Genomic DNA, 18,334 nt, shown 5'->3' on the forward strand with positions numbered 1-18,334 from the left:
AGAGAGTATGAGAAGAGTGTAGGACGAATCACTGAAATGAGACGTTTCGATATTCCCCAGCACCTTTTAATTGGGGCCAGCAGGGGAGGAAAAAGTTAAAATAGCCCTGAGGGGTTGTTTGGTTGGTGATATTTTATTTTCCAGGAAATGACGTGATGTCACTAAAGTGTTTGGTCTTGAATTTTTGCCCCGCTTAATAAATTTTTAAAAAATGACCTTAACTCTGAAAACATTTCATTTGGAAGAACTTATGTTACCCAACAGGCAACAAGCATAAATTCTAGCTCTCCTCTGGCGTAACTGTGGTTTGTTAACTTCTTTTGACTTGAAATATCCTTAACTTCTGCCTTATAGGCAAAAGTTAGAACGTATGCCTGATGGGCAACAAAAGCTTTGCCTCTATTACCCATCAGCCATAAGTTCTAGCTTTTGACTCAAAGGCAAAACTTGTGATCAATTAAACAGGTTCATTGTTTTAAAATATCTGCGTTTACCTTACGAGTAAAAATTAATTTTTGTCCATAACTTATGCCCGTTGGGCAACAAAAGCTTTGCCCGAACCCTTATGAGGCCATTTGTGAATTTAATCCTTTTAGGTACATCGAATGGTTGAAAGTTGAAATAAGGAGGTTGGGTAATTTCGGAAACATATGTTCAATTTTGGCATCCAAAATATCAGTAATTCTAAGCGCTAAATCCTATAATATCCGCATTGAGTGTTTACGTTCAATAAATTTAATTTTAACATTTAAATGAATAAGTGATGAGTTTATGTATGCAAAAGAAACATATTCATTAATTTGATGTAAACACCAAGCTAAGTGCAGATAAATTTCTATAGTATATTATTTGACACCATGTCGAATTTCAACTGTCCATTAATGGAATAATTAATAAAAACTTCACAAATTACTGAAACCAGGTTGAAAACATTGATAGTGATAGTTCAGAGGTAAAAAATGTATACATCTGAGGAGAATCCAAATAGAGTAATTTCATAGTTTCATTGGTAAATTCCTGCGTCTTTGTACTAGTCCAACAATATTGAACTATTAAGTAATGCATTGACAGTTCATGTTGTGATAGAGACACTGAGGCAGCAGCTATTTAGTTATTATTTCCAGAAAAAGGAAACAATCAATCAACAGTTTATTCAGTACAAATTAACCCAATTTTAGATTTTTATAAATTGAAATACCAATTCTCTCAAGAGTTATATGCACATTATCTAAGAACGTTTACATTATCAATCACCCAAAGGATCTCTACACATAAATTTTCAAAATTAATTGAAAATGGTGCCTTGACTGTCATGACTAGTCATATTAATAATATGATAAGGCAACAAAATTATACTAATGTTTATATGAATATTTTGGGTGAACAAATATTTTCACTTCATGAAAAAGTTGATAAGCTCTTAAATAGTCTTAATAAGACTACTATTCCTGATAAGGGAAAACAGAAGGAAGTTGTTGCTACTCCAAGTATACAACCTCCTCCTGAAATTCATGATTTTAAGATAAAACCCTTATCAGATCTAGAAAGACTTTTAGACGAAAAGTTTAAAGGTTTAAAACTTAGTCCTTTAATAGTAGAGGATGATAAATATTTGTCTGATATTGATTATAAGGCTCGCATAGCATTAGATATTAATAAAATTGATGAATATTATGCTGTCAAGCCTACCCAGAGGATGTACTATTATCCTCGACCAACTCCTCAAGATGTTTTATTAGAGGAGCATGAGCATGTTATTTCCAACTGTTATAGTGGTAAGGAAATATATGAATGGAATATTGACGGTTATAGTGAACGCCAAATTTATTGTACTATTCATAGAATGTTAATGTACAACACTATCTGCAAGGTTCATAAAAATACTGAAAGAGTTATTGCAGATATGATCATAGCCGGTTTCTTTGGCCAATTAAAATCTTTGGTGGGATAATTATTTAACTAATGTGCGGCGACATGCAATTCTAAGTTGTTAAGCAAGAAGGTGAAGATGAAGCTTTGTTGCTAATATAGTTTATACACTTGTTATTAATATTGTCGAACATTTTTTCGGGAAGATGGACGGATAACAATGAGTCTATTCGCACCATGCTTCAAAACCTTAGATGCAAGACCCTAACCTCATTTAGGTGGTATAAAGATGTTTTTCTTTGCGGGGTCATGGAATTACCGAGAGAGTAATGACTCTCGTTGGAAGTCCAAATTTATAGATGGACTCCTCCTTTTTGCGTAAAGAGTTAGAAAAGCTCTTAGGAAAGGAGAAAGAAGTATAGATTATAATAATTATACTTATGGTAAACTAATTGGTACTTGTATGCAGGAAGGGTTAGCATTATGTAATGAAATTCAGCTAAACCAGCAGATCAAGCGCCATGGTCTTAATGAAAGACAACAATTAGGAGAGAATTCGTGGACAATTTGGTATGGATATTCCACAATCTTCTAAGAAGCCTCGTAGGCATAAAAAGAAGCATAGAGACTTCAACAATGGAAGGAAAAGCGTCTACAAAAAAAGAATAGGCGCAAAAAGACCTTTAAGGAAAGAAAGGATTTTATCAAAATCCAAAAACCCAAAGGCCTGTTATAAGTGTGGCAGAGTAGGTCATTTTTACAAAAATTGTAAGGTTAAGGAGAAGATTAAAGCCCTTAACATAGATGATGACCTTAGAGAATTTTTATATAAGATTTTATTAAATTCAGATCCAGAACCCGAGGATGATTCTGGTAAGGAAAGTGATAGTTCTTCCAACCCCTCTTCAGATGAAGATATTAGGGTGTTAGACGAAGAGAGTTATATCTCAACCGGTTCAGACGATGAGTGTCAACCATGCCAATTAGGGCAACCTTGTGTCAAAGCCAAGGAAGATGATGAGTTTTATAAACTTGTTTCCTAGTTTAGTGAAAACCAAATTCAGGTTTTAGATGGTAATAACCTAATAGATCTCTTTAAATATATTAAGGATCCAAATCTTAGGTCCCAGTTATAGACCAAATAGGTTCAAAACGGCGGCCAAGAAGAACTAACTGCAGTAGAAATTAGAAAACCTACGAGGACCTTATACTATTGGAGTCAAAAAACTCCTCCAAGAACGCCGGAATATTATAAGTACACCGGCAACCACCCAAGACCTAGAAAGAGAGGTTCATAACCTTAAACAAGAAATTTCCACCCTTAGGAAACACCAAGTGACCCTAGATCATAGAGTCTCGCAATTGGAAGGAAAAGGAAAACAAATCATAGAAACACCAGTTCATAATACTATGGAAGGACCTCCTGTTAATAACACTGTAGAAAATGTTACTACGGAAGAAGGTGAAAGTAGTGGTCCCAGTTCCAATTTTTTAATAAAATTAGAAGCCATTACTTCTTTTAAATTTTTTATCAAAGTTACTCTTTTAATTGATTATAATTTCAAAAAAGAGTTTCTTGCTCTAGTTGATAGTGGAGCGATTTAAGTTGCATACAAGAAGGATTAATACCTTCAAAATATTTTGAAAAAACTACTCATAGTTTAAGGATGCCGCTAGTGGCCAAAAAATAGGTATTACTTATAAATTACCCAAAGCTTATATTTGCCAAGACAAAGTTTGTATTCCCGAAACTTTCGTGTTGGTAAAAAATATTTCAAACCAAGTTATTTTGGGTACTCCATTCATCCATAAACTATTTCCTATTCAATGGATGGATGATAAAGGTTTTATAGGAACCTATGATAATAAACCTATTAAATTCGAGTTTATAACAGAACCCTTTTCAAGGATTTTAAATGAAATCAAAGATAAGCTGATAAATAAACATCAGCAAATCAATTTTCTTAAACAAGAAATTTATACGCTCCAAATTGAGGATATTTTACAAAATCCTAAATTACAGGATAAGATTGAGTTTATAAAAAATCAGTTTTCTCTACAAATTTGTAGTGACCATCCTAATGCTTTTTGGGATAGGAAAAGACATATTGTCACTCTTCCATATGAAGAATCTTTTTCTGAAAATAATATTCCTACCAAAGCAAGACCATGTCAAATGAATTCCGAATATTTGGAATTATGTAAAAATGAGATTTCTCTCTATTGCACAAAGGTCTTATCGGATCTTCGAAATCTCTCGTGGTCATGCCATGACTTTTTATGTCAATAAACATGCTGAACAGGAACGAGGAGTTCCAAGATTAGTTATAAATTATAAACCCCTTAATAAGGTTTTAAAATGGATTAGATATCCTATTCCTAATAAAAAAGATTTATTAGATCGACTTCATAATGCAATTATATTTTCTAAATTTGATTTAAAATCAGGCTATTGGCAAATTCAAATTGCCGAAGCAGACAAATATAAAACTGCTTTTAATGTTCCAATAGGACAATTTGAATGGAATGTCATGCCTTTTGGGTCAAGAATGCCCCTTCGAGTTCCAAAAGATTATGAATGATATTTTTATGGCTTATAGCAATTTTATCATTGTTTATATCGATGATATTTTAGTATTTTCAAATATCATTGAAATGCATTTTAAACATCTTGATATATTCAAGAAAATTATTATTCAAAATGGTTTAGTTATATCTAAACCAAAAATGTCACTTTTTCAAACAAAAGTCAGATTTCTTGGACATAATATTGAAATAGGAAAAATTGTTCCTATCAATAGAAGTATAGGAAAATTGTTCTCTATGCTTCTTTTTATGCCTATGAGGCTTCTTAGAAGATTGTGGAATATCCATACCAAATTGTCCACAGAATTCTCCTAATTGTTGTCTTTCATTAAGACCATGGCGCTTGATCTGCTGGTTTAGCTGAATTTCATTACATAATGCTAACCCTTCCTGCATACAAGTACCAATTAGTTTACCATAAGTATAATTATTATAATCTATACTTCTCTCTCCTTTCCTAAGAGCTTTTCTAACTCTTTCTGCAAAAAGAGGAGGGAGTCCATCTATAAATTTGGACTTCCAATGAGAGTCATTACTCTGGTAATTCCATGACCCCGCAAAGAAAAACATCTTTATACCACCTAAATGAGGTTAGGGTCTTGCATCTAAGGTTTTGAAGCATGGTGCGAATAGACTCATTGTTATCCGTTGGACAAAAAGGAACGGGCAGAGGCACTGTTCTTGCTCAAATGGGCAACAAAAGGCTAATAGCCGACAAAATCGCTGATACTGCAGAAACTTCTGGTAATACCCAGAAACAAATCACTTTTGCTGATTATCTTGCTTTTATAGAAGCACAGAAAAAGGGGAATAATATGCCTCCATCATACTCCAGTGCCCTCGTAATTGATGATAATGAGGACATTGATTCATATGAAGAAAATGCTCAAAGAGAGTTAATAATTCTCCTTGAGAATGATGATCTCAATCGAAAGATGAACCTTGGCAAATAATGTAAAGGTATTTTGATACACACATACGCCACTCCGACTTATAAATATCGGATGAATTATGAAATGATCCTATCATATACGTGGAAGTCGGTGAATTCCAAGATTTTTATCCTCGCTAATAGCAAGAAAATTTATAATTTTTCAAAATTATCATCAAAAAGGTATTTTCTCCAAATGAATGGGGAATAAGTCCGTTAAAAGATAGGGATTATATCCGGTAACAAAAGTCAGTTAAATTTAATTATTGGGATTATGTTGAAAGCTTTAATAAAGCTCTTTTATATGAAAATCCTAATAGGAAACATTCATGGTTTATAAAAATTTGTGCCAATGTTTATAAACGGTGGCATACCAAATTGGTTTCTCAATGGTGGATTCATTATGGTCCAACCGTGAAATCTTTACCGTAACCCTTTAAAGGTTTATATACCGAATGGGTTGATGTTTCTCCAAAAATAATAGATTTGGAAAATAATATTACTTTCTCTGAGGAAATTTCTAATATGTATTTCTTCATTGAATTTTCTATTCCATGGATTATGAAATGGACAGTTGAAGTGGGTTATACCCGCAAAATATGCCTTGCTTAAAATTTTTTATACAAAATTCGGAAAAAAATTATTACAAAAATCAAAAGATGGAACTATTCCAGACGGGATTTAATAAATCAAATTAAAACAACCATTGCACAATATAAGGACTCCCCTACTCAAGGACAAAGGAAGTACCCGGTGCATTTGAGCAAATTGCTTAAAAAATCCAATTGAAAAAAGGACTAATTCGGCCATCACTCATAGCCCAATACATGGAGGAATTTAAGTATAATATAATGCAAGATCTTAATATGGAAGCTATTTCGCACACATCAATGGCGTACGTCGGTCATACCAACGATAATGAAGAAGAAGATGAAGAAGACTATAATAATCAAGTCTTAGCGGGGAGAATCTCGAGTCCATTAGCTAATACGTAGGACTATGAAAAATTTGTACCAATTCCTTGGCCAAGAGGAAGCATCTTCGGCTCAAAGAAAAGACAAGGGCAAGTCACAGATGAAGTGATTGGTGGGGTCCGCCACTAGGCGGCTACTTTCATAAAGTAGGAATCTGCTTTTATAAAAGCAGCTTTAATAATTAAAGTTGTAATTATTAGGATTTGCTTTTACTTTCGGCTACTTTTTGGCCGACTTTACTTTTTCTTTACTTTTACTTTTTATCTGGCCATCATGTTGTCGGCCATTTGCTTTTTAATTTTGTTGTTTTGTATTTCTGATCCGTTATATAAGGATCAAACTTCTCAGTTGAGAGGCAAGTCTTGGATCCCCCAAGCACGAGCTCTCTCTCACTCCCTCTTATAAATAAAAAGCTTGTTCATATAAACTCCTTCTCTGCTGAGCACAACCTCCATCCTTGAGGTATAATTTTTATTTTTCTTTTTATTTCTTTAATTATAATTCAATTCATGTTTAGCCTTATAGGCTAAATACTCCGTTGAATTACGTCACACTAGACTACTAAGATCATGGTAATAATGCTCTAATGCATCATGATCATGCCAAAACATGATGTTCAAGGTTAGGTGAGATTGACCCAGGCGGACTGTTCAAAACCAGGCGGTGGTCCTGTTTTTTCGCCCGTTTAGCCGAGGGTTGGCATTTGAGGGCATGTTGGACTTGTTCTGGGAAGAACAACCCCATCGCCAGGGTCAATAGCCTAGTAAAGTAACTTGCTACCTAGATGGCATCATGTGGCGGCGCGATCCTGCTGTAAAAATGTAAATTTTCTTAAAATTATCAATCACCCAAAGGATCTCTACACATAAATTTTCTTAAAATATGTGAAAAGTAACCTAACGGTATAAAAAAAAGTCATAAATTGATTAGTGTATATAACTTAAACTCTTGAATTTTTCAAGACATGTTTAAATATATAGGAAGTACTGCAAACTTAATAATCTGTGTTAATTAATAATGTGAACTTGATCCTCCTCGTTTTGCCAATTCTACTGATCACTCTCAATATAAATTAAAGTAGATAACTATATAATAAGAATTTATAAAATCAGAACTCGTAAAACTCGAAAATGGTACACCAGTTATCAAATATTGTTGCATTCTCGTGTTTTTCTTAAAAAAAAAAACTATTTACAAATATTGTGACTTTTTCTTTATATACTCCTAATAAAATTGCAAAGAAGAAACGTTAGAGAAACAAATTTAGAGGATCCAGTGGGATTCAAGAACTTTGATGGTGTAGCATATATATATATAATTCTACCATTAGAAATCAAACAGAAGCAAATTAAAAATTAATTTGACAAGAACAAAGAAAAAAACTAATTTTTGAGAAATTTTCAAGCTATAAATCATTCTTGAATATAATTTCACAAGACAACCCCTTCAATTTTGAAGAAATATACTCATCTTTCAGCAACCATCTTCATCTCCTTCTCGTTTGCTTCCATCTCATCCCTAAACCTTTTATAAATGTCACACTTGTAGTAATCCTTAGTCCTCATTACCAAAATCAAAGAAACTAGAGCTCCAAATGCATTCACACAAGCAAGTATGATAAAAGAACTCCTATAACATTGCTTCCCAATGCAAACCAATTCTTTGACCATTGATCTTGTCAACCCTTTGCTTGCTAGTTGCTTCAATGCCTCATTATCATAAAGTTTTCCCACAATTTTCACGTTCAAAACGTATGATCCAATAGGACTAGCCAACTGTCCACAATTGAATAATGTTGAGTAATACTTCAGTCCAAAGAGCTCCGATATTATGATGAAAAGAAGCGTCAATTGGATGCCAAACGAGAAGCCTATTAGCAACGATGCCACATAAACTGAACAGGGGAATGGGAATGCAATGAGGAGATCGCCAATGGCTGGCAAGACGAGAGCAAAGGTCATCATCAGCGTGCGAGGGACTTTCCACTTCAACAGAAGTTTTTCAGAGACGAACCCTGAGAAAACTCTACCGAAATAGTTCCATATGCTCACTAGAGACACAAACGTGCTAATTGTGTGTTGTGGATACCCTAAGGACTCGCCAATTTGTCCCAAATTGTCTATTGCTGTTAAGCTGCACCCTAGCCCACAAAAAGTTGCCACAAAAAGAATCAACATGTCTATACTCAATAGGGCTTGTAATATGGTATAATCCTCACCCCTTTTTGGCTTCTTGAATATATCGCTAAAGCATCCAACTTCCTTCTTTTCTTGTGTTTTTGCCATGGAAGAATATTCCGGCAACTCCACGATTTCCGACACCGGTTGACCGGCCCCCGGCTTTGATTCCAGCAAAGGGGGTTCTTCAACAACAACCTTAGAAGGGCTTTTCAAAAATTCTTTCTGTTTCAACTTATAACATGAATACTCCTCCCTTATTGCAACTAAGCATGGCAAAAATAACACCACACAAACTATAGTGGCACATGCAACATAAGCATTGTGTGAGAAGTGAAGGTACTTTTGTGCAATTGTTATCCCCATCAACAACAAAGCCAATGTAATTGATATAACAAGATTCTCATAAAAGACTTTAACCTCATTAGGATGCCTAGAACATTTCATCTCCCTAATGTTAAAGATGAAAAGAATTGATAGCAATGCAGGGAGCCAACCAATAAGAAGAATTAAAGACTTAGAATCATTGCCATAAATAGCCAAATAAAGTTGTGTGAAAATTGCACCACTCAACCCTACAAAACCCTTCATCAACCCCAACATCATCCCTCTACTTTCTGGGAAATTTTTAACACATGTAACGAGTGAACCAGTATTAGCAAAATTCTGTGAATTGGCACCAATACATATGTAAATGCACATTTGCCATACTTTAGGTGTTGCAATTTTTTTTGTCACGGCTAGCCAAATAAGAAAATACCCAGCAAAATTCATCACTGACCCAACTAAAAGGACGAACCAAGTTGGCGTTACCTCGGCTAAAAGACCAGAAAGGACACCAACATTAGCACCCAAATCTTTGCAAGTACCAAGAAGATTGAGGGTAGACTGGTCATATCCAAGAGTTGATTTTATAGTTTTGGAATATACACCAAATAAATATGTTGCACCTGCACCAGCCATGATCAAGAATGAAGCAAACATCATGAACCAACGTCCACGAAGGAATTGCAAAGTGAAATTGCATGGTTCAAAATCAGCCATATTTGCTAGAAGAAAAGAATTTGATCAAGTGTTAAAAGTATGGTGATCTGAGTGATATCGAGGATTTATTTATGGGGATTTTGAATAGGATGTAGTTCTACTAAGGATAAAATACTTACAAGCGTTATGATTCGGTTATTGGATAAAGGATAAAGTTGAAGTAGTTTTTGAGTTTAAGGAGTCTTGGAAAAAGATATTTAATTTGGATAGAATATCGTAATTAATGATAGGCATGAATGCTAATTATCTACATTTATATCAAATTAGTATACGTACCTGCGCGATGCGCGGATTGTTTAGAAAAAAAAAGAGGGGAGAGAGATAATAGAAATTCCAAAAATATATTGTGCAAGTTCTTTCTAATTCTGTTCACGTGTAAATCGAGCATATATATTTTTTTCATACAAATAACTTGAACATATATAGAACATGATTCAAAACAAATAAAAATACATTATAATTAAGAGAATATATGTTTAATAATCACTCCAATTAAATTATGAAAAACATTTGTATTTATCTTTTTAGTTGTGTAAACTTAATAAGTTTTTGGTGTTCAGTTATCCATCTATACTATATTAAAAGCATGAAGGACCTAAGAAATATTGACTGAACTTTTTGCTCTTCATTAAAAGATTCTACAATAGACAAAATAATCATTTTACTACTTTCCTAATATTTATTTATAAATAGATATTAATAAATCTCCTAATATTTAGGAAAAGTAAAACCAACTAAATTTTGCTTATTAAATCCTAAAGTTATTCGGTGTCAAAACATCAATGTAACTAATATATTCTTAATATTTAGCCTTTGTTTTAGGCATAGGACTCCTCTATATTTACTATTTAGCCTTCTTTCAGGAGTACGACAAATTGCACGTTTGCGCACTTTGATTTTCATATTTTATTTTACTTTAATAAACCCACTTAACATATATATTATGTATGAAGTTTATTATTTTATAATATTTATAAAATTGAAGTCAATTACAATTTTGCATATTAGTAATTTTTGTCTTATTCTATTTTTTTTTTCAAATTATTACTAATTATCTTTATAATAATATACATAAACACTAATAATATAGGTTTTCTTTCAAAATAATCCATTAAAGTTTTACCTAATTTAAATCATCTATGTTATATTAAAAACGGGTCTTCAAAATGTTGATTGAACTTTTTGCCCTTCATTAAAACACTCTATAATAGACAAAATTGTCATTTACTATTTTTCTCAAATTATTATTTAATTATATTAATAATATTACACCTATTTTATTTTTGGAAAAGGTAAAAACCCCACTGTTATTTTTGGAATACAAAATAAAACATTCATCCGGTGCTTTTCCTAAACAACTACGTAAAAGAACATAGAGTTCGAGTTTATTTGATTGACTACTTACCAATTAGGTCACTTAATTATTAGATAATTAGAAGAAAACTTAATAACTTTGAGATCTTTACTAAATTTGATAAAATCACATAATTTCCTTTTTTCCGAAAATAAAATCCCATAGTTGACCGACCCAAAATTTTGGAAGGCCAATATTGTCTTCGTCAATTTCACTTAATAGTTGGGGTACTATTTTCTCAATTCAAACTCTAATGTTTCCCAAAGTACACAAGTTTTCTACAAAATATGGGGCCAATTTTTCTTTTATAACGGATGTTAAAGAGCTCTTTAATGCTTCTCAAAGTACACAAAGTTTACAATAAGTATTTGTATTGAAAACACTATTATCATAAAAACATATTACTATTTAAATTGCGATGATTACTCTGTGCTTTATTTTTGTTTTAATTTTGTATAATTGTTAGTCTTCAAGGTAATGAGTATTGATTTGATTCTTTGTGAATTTTGTTTCAGGTGAACAGTAGAATCATCGCCTTCTACTGATGGAGGTTGGCCTCAATCAAATAATTGCGATGTTGATTATTGATTACATAAAATGTCTATTTAGTGGCAAGACTATCCATTTCAGTTTTCTTTCATCGCATATTTTAGGTTGTCATCTTCTATCCTACCATACACCTTTCTATTATTATTAATTTGTTACAAGTTGCTGGATTATATTATTATGCCCATATATAATGTAGTTCGTTTTTCCTTTACCTTAATCTTTAGAGTGTAATTTCGTGTATCAATATAATTCTGACTTCTGATATTAATGGCAAAATTTCGTTCGTTGCACTTAATTTTACTCCTTAATTGTTAGGAGGTCAAGGAGGTGAGTTATCATGCTCATATTTAATTGTAACCCTAATATTTAGGAATTTGAAATCAATTAAAATTTTGATTATTAAATATTTCCTTATTTGAACTAAATAAGAATGCTTAATATTTAGAAATTCAGAATCGAGCAAAAATTTTATTTAAACAATTTTTTTCCTTATTTTTTACTTCCCAATTAATTGCTTTGTAATTTGTTTAGGTTAGTTTCTTACGTCTATAGTTATTTATGATTTGTTTTATATTAGTTTAATTTTGGTTTAAAAGGCAGATTTGTGTAGTCAAATTTAAAACATCACATCAAATCTAAAGAATGCATCTTGTAGAACTTTAAATGAAAAAATTAGAGTTGTATATACTTAAGTTATTTTAATTCAAGTATAAAATTCTTTATGTCTTCTTTATTTTTATTACGAAATTGATTAGAAAAAAATACTTTTGCCAAAAATAGTTATTATTTTATGATAAACTAAAATATGTTTGACATTATTTCTTGTAAACAGAACACAACCGAATTTTAAAATTCCAGTAATTAGTAGTTATTTGTCTTGCAAAAACTTGAAGTAATGCGTAAAAACTCATTGCAATGAAAAAAACATCATGATCTAAGACGGGAAATTTTGATGTCGCAAATATTTCATATATCCAAAGACTTTGGAAAACCAATAATGTTGCAAAAAGACCGTGTGTACAAAAAGTTAGAAGTTAACCTGATTTACTTGGCTTCTTCACATAGAGAGATAAAAAATTAATTCATGCACTGATCAAGCTTTCATATTTCATTCTTGCTCCAAAACGTAAAGCACCTAGGTCAGTTTTAATAGTAAAAATCAGAGTAACTAATTTAAAAACTTGTTGCTTTCATGTGTAGGTGTTGTAGGCTTACCTTGTTCAAGTTCTTGCTCTAATCTTCCACATTTCATTCTTCCATAATAATCTTATTTCTCCATTTTTATAGCTATGTTTTTAAACCATATATTAACACACATCTTAAGTTATTTATTTTTAAATATCATATCGTGTAATTCTTTAGTATTTACAAAATATACTCTTATCTTGTAAGATTTCATTAATTTTTAAAAACAATCTTAGCCTTATGATTATCAATTTAATAGGTTAAGATATAGGTAATCCAACTTGTCATGTTAATATCATATCAAGATATTGAATTAAAGACTTGAAGTAATGCGTAAAAACTCATTGCAATGAAAAAAATGTCATGATCTAAGATGGGAAATTTTGATGTTGCAAATATTTCACATATCCAAAGACTTTGAAAAACCAATAATAGTGCAAAAAGACCGTATGTGCAAAAATTGGTTAGAAGTTAACCAGTTCTATTTGGCTTCTTCACATAGAGAAATAAAAAATTCACTCACACACTGATCAGGCTTGCATATTTCACTCTTCCTCCAAAACCAAAAGCACCTTCAAAGGTGGCAAGAAATCTATGAAATTTCCAGTAAAAAAGAAAGAATAAGTCAGTTTTGATAGTAGAAATCAGAGCAAATAATTTAAAAACTTGTTGCTTTCATGTGTAGGTGTTGTTGGCTTATCCCGTTCGATCAATTTTCTGCTCTAATCTTCCACATCTCCTTCTTCCATAATGATCTTATTTCTCCATTTTTATAGCTATGTTGACAAACCGGCCTTTTGAAGAAGTCTTCTTCAATTTCTACAACATAAATCAACAATAAATTGGAGATTTTTGAATAGTAAACAGCTCTATAAAAACTTGGCTTTTAAACATAGGTTAAGTAAAAAGGTCAGAAGGAAAAAAGGCAACAAATGAAAAAGAAAAAAAAATTGCATTTGTGTGTTGCGCATGTGTGTTGCTCATATATGTGTGTTTGTGTAGAGAATGATGTGTGTGTGTGATCGTGCAAAGGGAAATGGGGACGTGGTGCAATAATAATGCAACTACAACTGCTGCTCCAAACATGTAAAGATAGTGAACATGGTTTCTCTGTTTTTTTTTATTTCTTTTTTAATATCTCAATTCAAATTTAAGTAGGTTAAAAAAAAATACTGGATAAACTCAAATTCAAAATTAAGATGAAACTGTAACTACTCTATTAGATAGAACGTGCATGACCCATTACCAATAGGTTTCTCTACAGTTATGTTTCAATTTACTGGTTTTAAAACTGTCCCATTATTTTTTTCCATTAAGAAGTTAAAATTAAAATAAAAGTAAAATAGGTTTATATATATATAAAAGTAGAAGAGGACCAGAAGAGAATCAACAATTAGATGAAGTAATAGACATAGATAGAGATATACAAATTTTCCAGCAAATTCAGCTAAGACTACTTAATCCAAAGATTTTATATAATATAGGACATTTTTCAACTACAATGCAATTATATAGATATTATAGAGAAGAGCAATTATCAGCTATAGGAAATAGTGTTACAACAGTAAATTTAATTAACCCAAAGTCAGTAAGACAGATAAAAAATACTAGAAAAAGCTTAATGCATATGGGATTAATTGTAATAGGATTAAAAGGATTAACGAGAAAGAACTTAGGAACCAAAGTTCTAGTTGTAATTTATGATGACGGTATGGTCGGACTTAAAGAAATCTATAATAGGACTAACGAAGTAGTGATGTGCGCGAAATTACGGGATATTCGATGCTAATTCCTTAAGATTTTGTGACTCTTCAAGCACTTTTGGTGTTACTTTTTGTGTATTCATGTCGTTTTGCGGGATAAAATGTCCGGAGAGCATAACGGAGCAAAACGAGAGCAAAATGGAGCAAAATAGAGCAAAAATAGAAGAAGCGATAAAGACTTTTCAAAAGACTTGTCGCAAAGATGTTGTGCATGCAAGTACTACAGTGGCACTTGCTGCAAGATGTTGTGCATGCGAGTGGCACTTCTGCAAAGCATGTTGTGCATGCGAGTGGCACTTGTTGCGACATGTCTTTGCCGCACGTTAGGCATTTTTATCCACAATTTTTTTCCGTTTTAGAATGTTATAAATACTCTTTTGGGGTTTGTAAAACATATCTTTGGCCATTTCATACAAGCTTGGAGAGCTAGGGTTTCATTTACACCATTGGAGGAGAAGATTGGAGCACTTTAATGAGATATTTCTTAAACCTTTCTTCAATTCCTTGTTTTATATTGAATATTTAAGTGTGTAGTATTTTCTTCTTTCACCTGGATCTTGTTTATGATATCATTCATTATCAAGTGTTGGATTAAATCTCTTATTATGCTTAGGTATTAAATGATTTTTATTTCTAATGGAGTGGGTCTTTGTTTCTTTAATTAATCTCATTTTGAATGATTCTTAAGGGAGTAGCTAACCCTATGACTCACTCATTTACTTTGATTGAGCTCGGAAGAGGAAATCTAGGTTGGGAAAAATTAATTAATAAGAATTTGGGTCATTAAACCCATCTAATAACTTGAGCTCTAAGAGGATAGTTACTTGAGGTTAAATTGATTGTGCCTAATATCACACTCTAAGGCTTGGAGAAGCTTAGAGTGAAATTCATTGATTTGGTTGGAAGACTTTCAATGAGATTTTAGAAATCATTATCTATTAACATAAACCCGCTCTTAGTTGTAAAATTGTGAAATACATTGGATCGTTACTTGAGAGTAAATTCCCTTGTATCCATGCTTGTGGCCATTGATCATTTTACTTGCTTTCTTGTCACGACCCAAATCATGGATCATGCGGGCACCCACACTAACCTTCCCTGGTGGGCGAACCCTTCAGATAACTACCTTAATTTTATACAACATGCGGAATAAATACTATTATTATAAGAAATTCCCAAAATCTGGTCTAGACTCATACAAGAGCTTCTAAGAAGTTTACAATTTGAATAGATAACAGACTCAAACTGGATACGACTTCTGTTGAAGGATAGAGAACAACAGAAATCTAAGGAGAGACTCTGGGTTGCAATAGCTCACCCAAACGTCCTCGAAACGGTCGTGAGACTTCGAACATCACCTGAAAATAACTCTACACTCCAGAAAGAGTGTAGCAAGAGTAGTATGAGCACAACACAAGGCTCGTAGGTATCATAGGCCGACAATGGTTAGTTCACGCATATAAACAAGAAGCAACTAACAAGTAAGCGAGATAAGTAATCAAACACAATACACATCTAGCACATGAGAAGGTCTTGCATTAACGATAGTCACAAGGATCTCAATATCTCGATTATAAGCCTAGGGAGAATTCTATAAACCTCGATTCCATCCACCTTTAAAATAAATACTCACAAACAACAACTCAAGAATTCACAAATCAAGAATCAATCGTAGAATGTGCCATGCAATGACATGAATGACCATTCAAATGGAGTGCTATGCAATGCAATGTCGTGCTATGTAAATGTTATGCAATGCGGTAGTCACCTCTCACACTCCACTCCCGTACACACATGCTATGGCAATGCCTCATAGTCATGACCCATGGGGGACCCGCGAAGTCCATGTACCACTCGCTCCGAATATAACCTCGGATCACGAGCACACTCTCACGATCCCGGCAAAGACCTCGGGCATCGGACACTCCATCGTTCCCGGCAAGAAACCTCGGGCAACAAACACTCACAATCTCCGGCAGAAACCTCGGAGTCTCTCTGTCACTCTCAATCTCCGGCAGAAACCTCGGAGTCTCTCTGTCACTCTCAATCTCCGGCAAAAACCTCGGAGTCTCTCAATCACTCTCCTCACCATTATAACAACATAAGAGTAATATGAAAGCATGTCATGCATGATATCGTCTCAATTATATCACCAATATGCAATAAACAAGTACAAGTCATATTATTGCCCACGGCTCAATCATCAATATTACCCTTCCCTTTCATAAGGTGAGGGAGCTAGTATGTGATAAAGATACAACTAGGTGATAATTACATCACATAGCACATAGAATATGGGATGCATGCCTCGCATGGAATCAACCTCAATAATCACCGCAATCATAGGTTCCATAGATTCATACTAGGAATTGCAATTCAATATTCAATTCTCAGTAATAACCTTCCTCTTCCATATGACCAGTGGGAGAACAAGAGAGAGAGAATTATATCAAATACATGAAATCACAATACAATGACAGCTCACATAACAATATCGTAATAATGGCGACGAGCCCACATAACAATATATCACAATAATGGCGACAAGCCCACATAACAATAATGGCAATACCAACCTAGATGGAATTTACCTCCACACCATGCCCGAAGGCCTATCATACTTTCCCCGTCAATCACTACTATTTACATACGTTTCGCTAACCGGAGTCTAGACATAAAGTAAACCGTAACCTACCTCAATGCCGAACAGGTGTCACGAACCTTCACGCCAAAGCTTTTTCCTTCTGAAGTGCTTCCGATCGGACCAGGTCTTTAGTGCTTATTCGTCACACAATATGTGTACACTACCCAATAATACTTCAACCTATATTAAGACGCCAACAACTATGGTTAAGCTACAGGGAGATTCAAACGTATTCTAACGTTAGTAACTCCTTTCTAGATGTTTAGGCGATGTTTTCTCTTGTATCTAAACCAACCACATACTACCAATACAACATCAATAATTATGTGTTCAATACCAATCCGGACAGCCCACACAATATTCTAAACAACCCACATTCATAACATGCAATAACGATTCACATACGGCTTCGACATTCTCAAGTTAATTTTATTAGTTTGTAGCCTTAACGTTTGCATGTAACAACTTATAACAGCCCATCCAACATACAATATGATGTATCCTCTTAACTTATAATTATTCTTTCCAACTTAATGAAAACACAAGTCCAAAACAGTCCACTACCACAACATGTCCAAAACAGTCTCTAACCGACAACATAACGATGTTCGGAATTCTTGCAAACGTTTACGAACATACTAAGCCAACCACATGCGATTTTTATACATCATTTCATGTCTTCTTTTCATATAATTTTAGTAAGTTATGACCAGCTATCCACACGACAAGTACAACATCAATTCATACGCAACTACGCTATATCGTCATTTTTATAATCCTTAAAACAACTCACAAATGACTTTAGTTTCAACTCCAACCATTAAACACCTTCCTTTCCATCATAAAATTCATGATAATAACAATCAAAATATCAAGTAAAAACAGTTCACTAACTTCTTCACAAAACAGTCCACACACGGCTACACCATGCTTCAACATCTCTCACATAAAATCATAGATTCAACCATTTTCATACTAACATAACTTCACCTTTAACCTTCCAATTCTTTTCATTCTTTTTACCATGAGATCTATGATAGTAACAACCATATTTATTAAAGAAAATCAGTCCATTAATTCCACCAAAACAGTCCCTACGGCCAACTAACATTCCAACACCAACTTTCATGATTTTATGCATGCGATTCATGTTCGTCAAGTTACAACCATACTTCAACATCAACACATATAACCCCATAACTACTATCATGTTCCAACATCAATACACCTTATTTCATTCATACAACTTATATTCACA

General features: G+C 33.2%; 2 protein-coding genes across 2 annotated transcripts; one reads left to right on the top strand and one right to left on the bottom strand.

The window, feature by feature from the left end:
* Window positions 1–2,441: 2,441 nt before the first annotated feature.
* Window positions 2,442–2,912, top strand: LOC132061056 (uncharacterized). The gene has a single exon (XM_059453932.1). It carries the CDS (start codon window positions 2,442–2,444, stop codon window positions 2,910–2,912), a length of 471 nt encoding a protein of 156 aa, XP_059309915.1.
* Window positions 2,913–7,826: 4,914 nt separating this feature from the next.
* On the bottom strand, window positions 7,827–9,564 carry LOC132060598 (protein NUCLEAR FUSION DEFECTIVE 4-like). The gene has a single exon (XM_059453594.1). The coding sequence runs from the start codon at window positions 9,522–9,524 to the stop codon at window positions 7,827–7,829; it is 1,698 nt and encodes a 565-aa protein (XP_059309577.1). The 5' UTR covers window positions 9,525–9,564.
* Window positions 9,565–18,334: the final 8,770 nt, after the last annotated feature.

This window comes from Lycium ferocissimum, chromosome 6 (genome assembly GCF_029784015.1).
Source record: "Lycium ferocissimum isolate CSIRO_LF1 chromosome 6, AGI_CSIRO_Lferr_CH_V1, whole genome shotgun sequence".
Classification (NCBI taxonomy): domain Eukaryota; kingdom Viridiplantae; phylum Streptophyta; class Magnoliopsida; order Solanales; family Solanaceae; genus Lycium; species Lycium ferocissimum.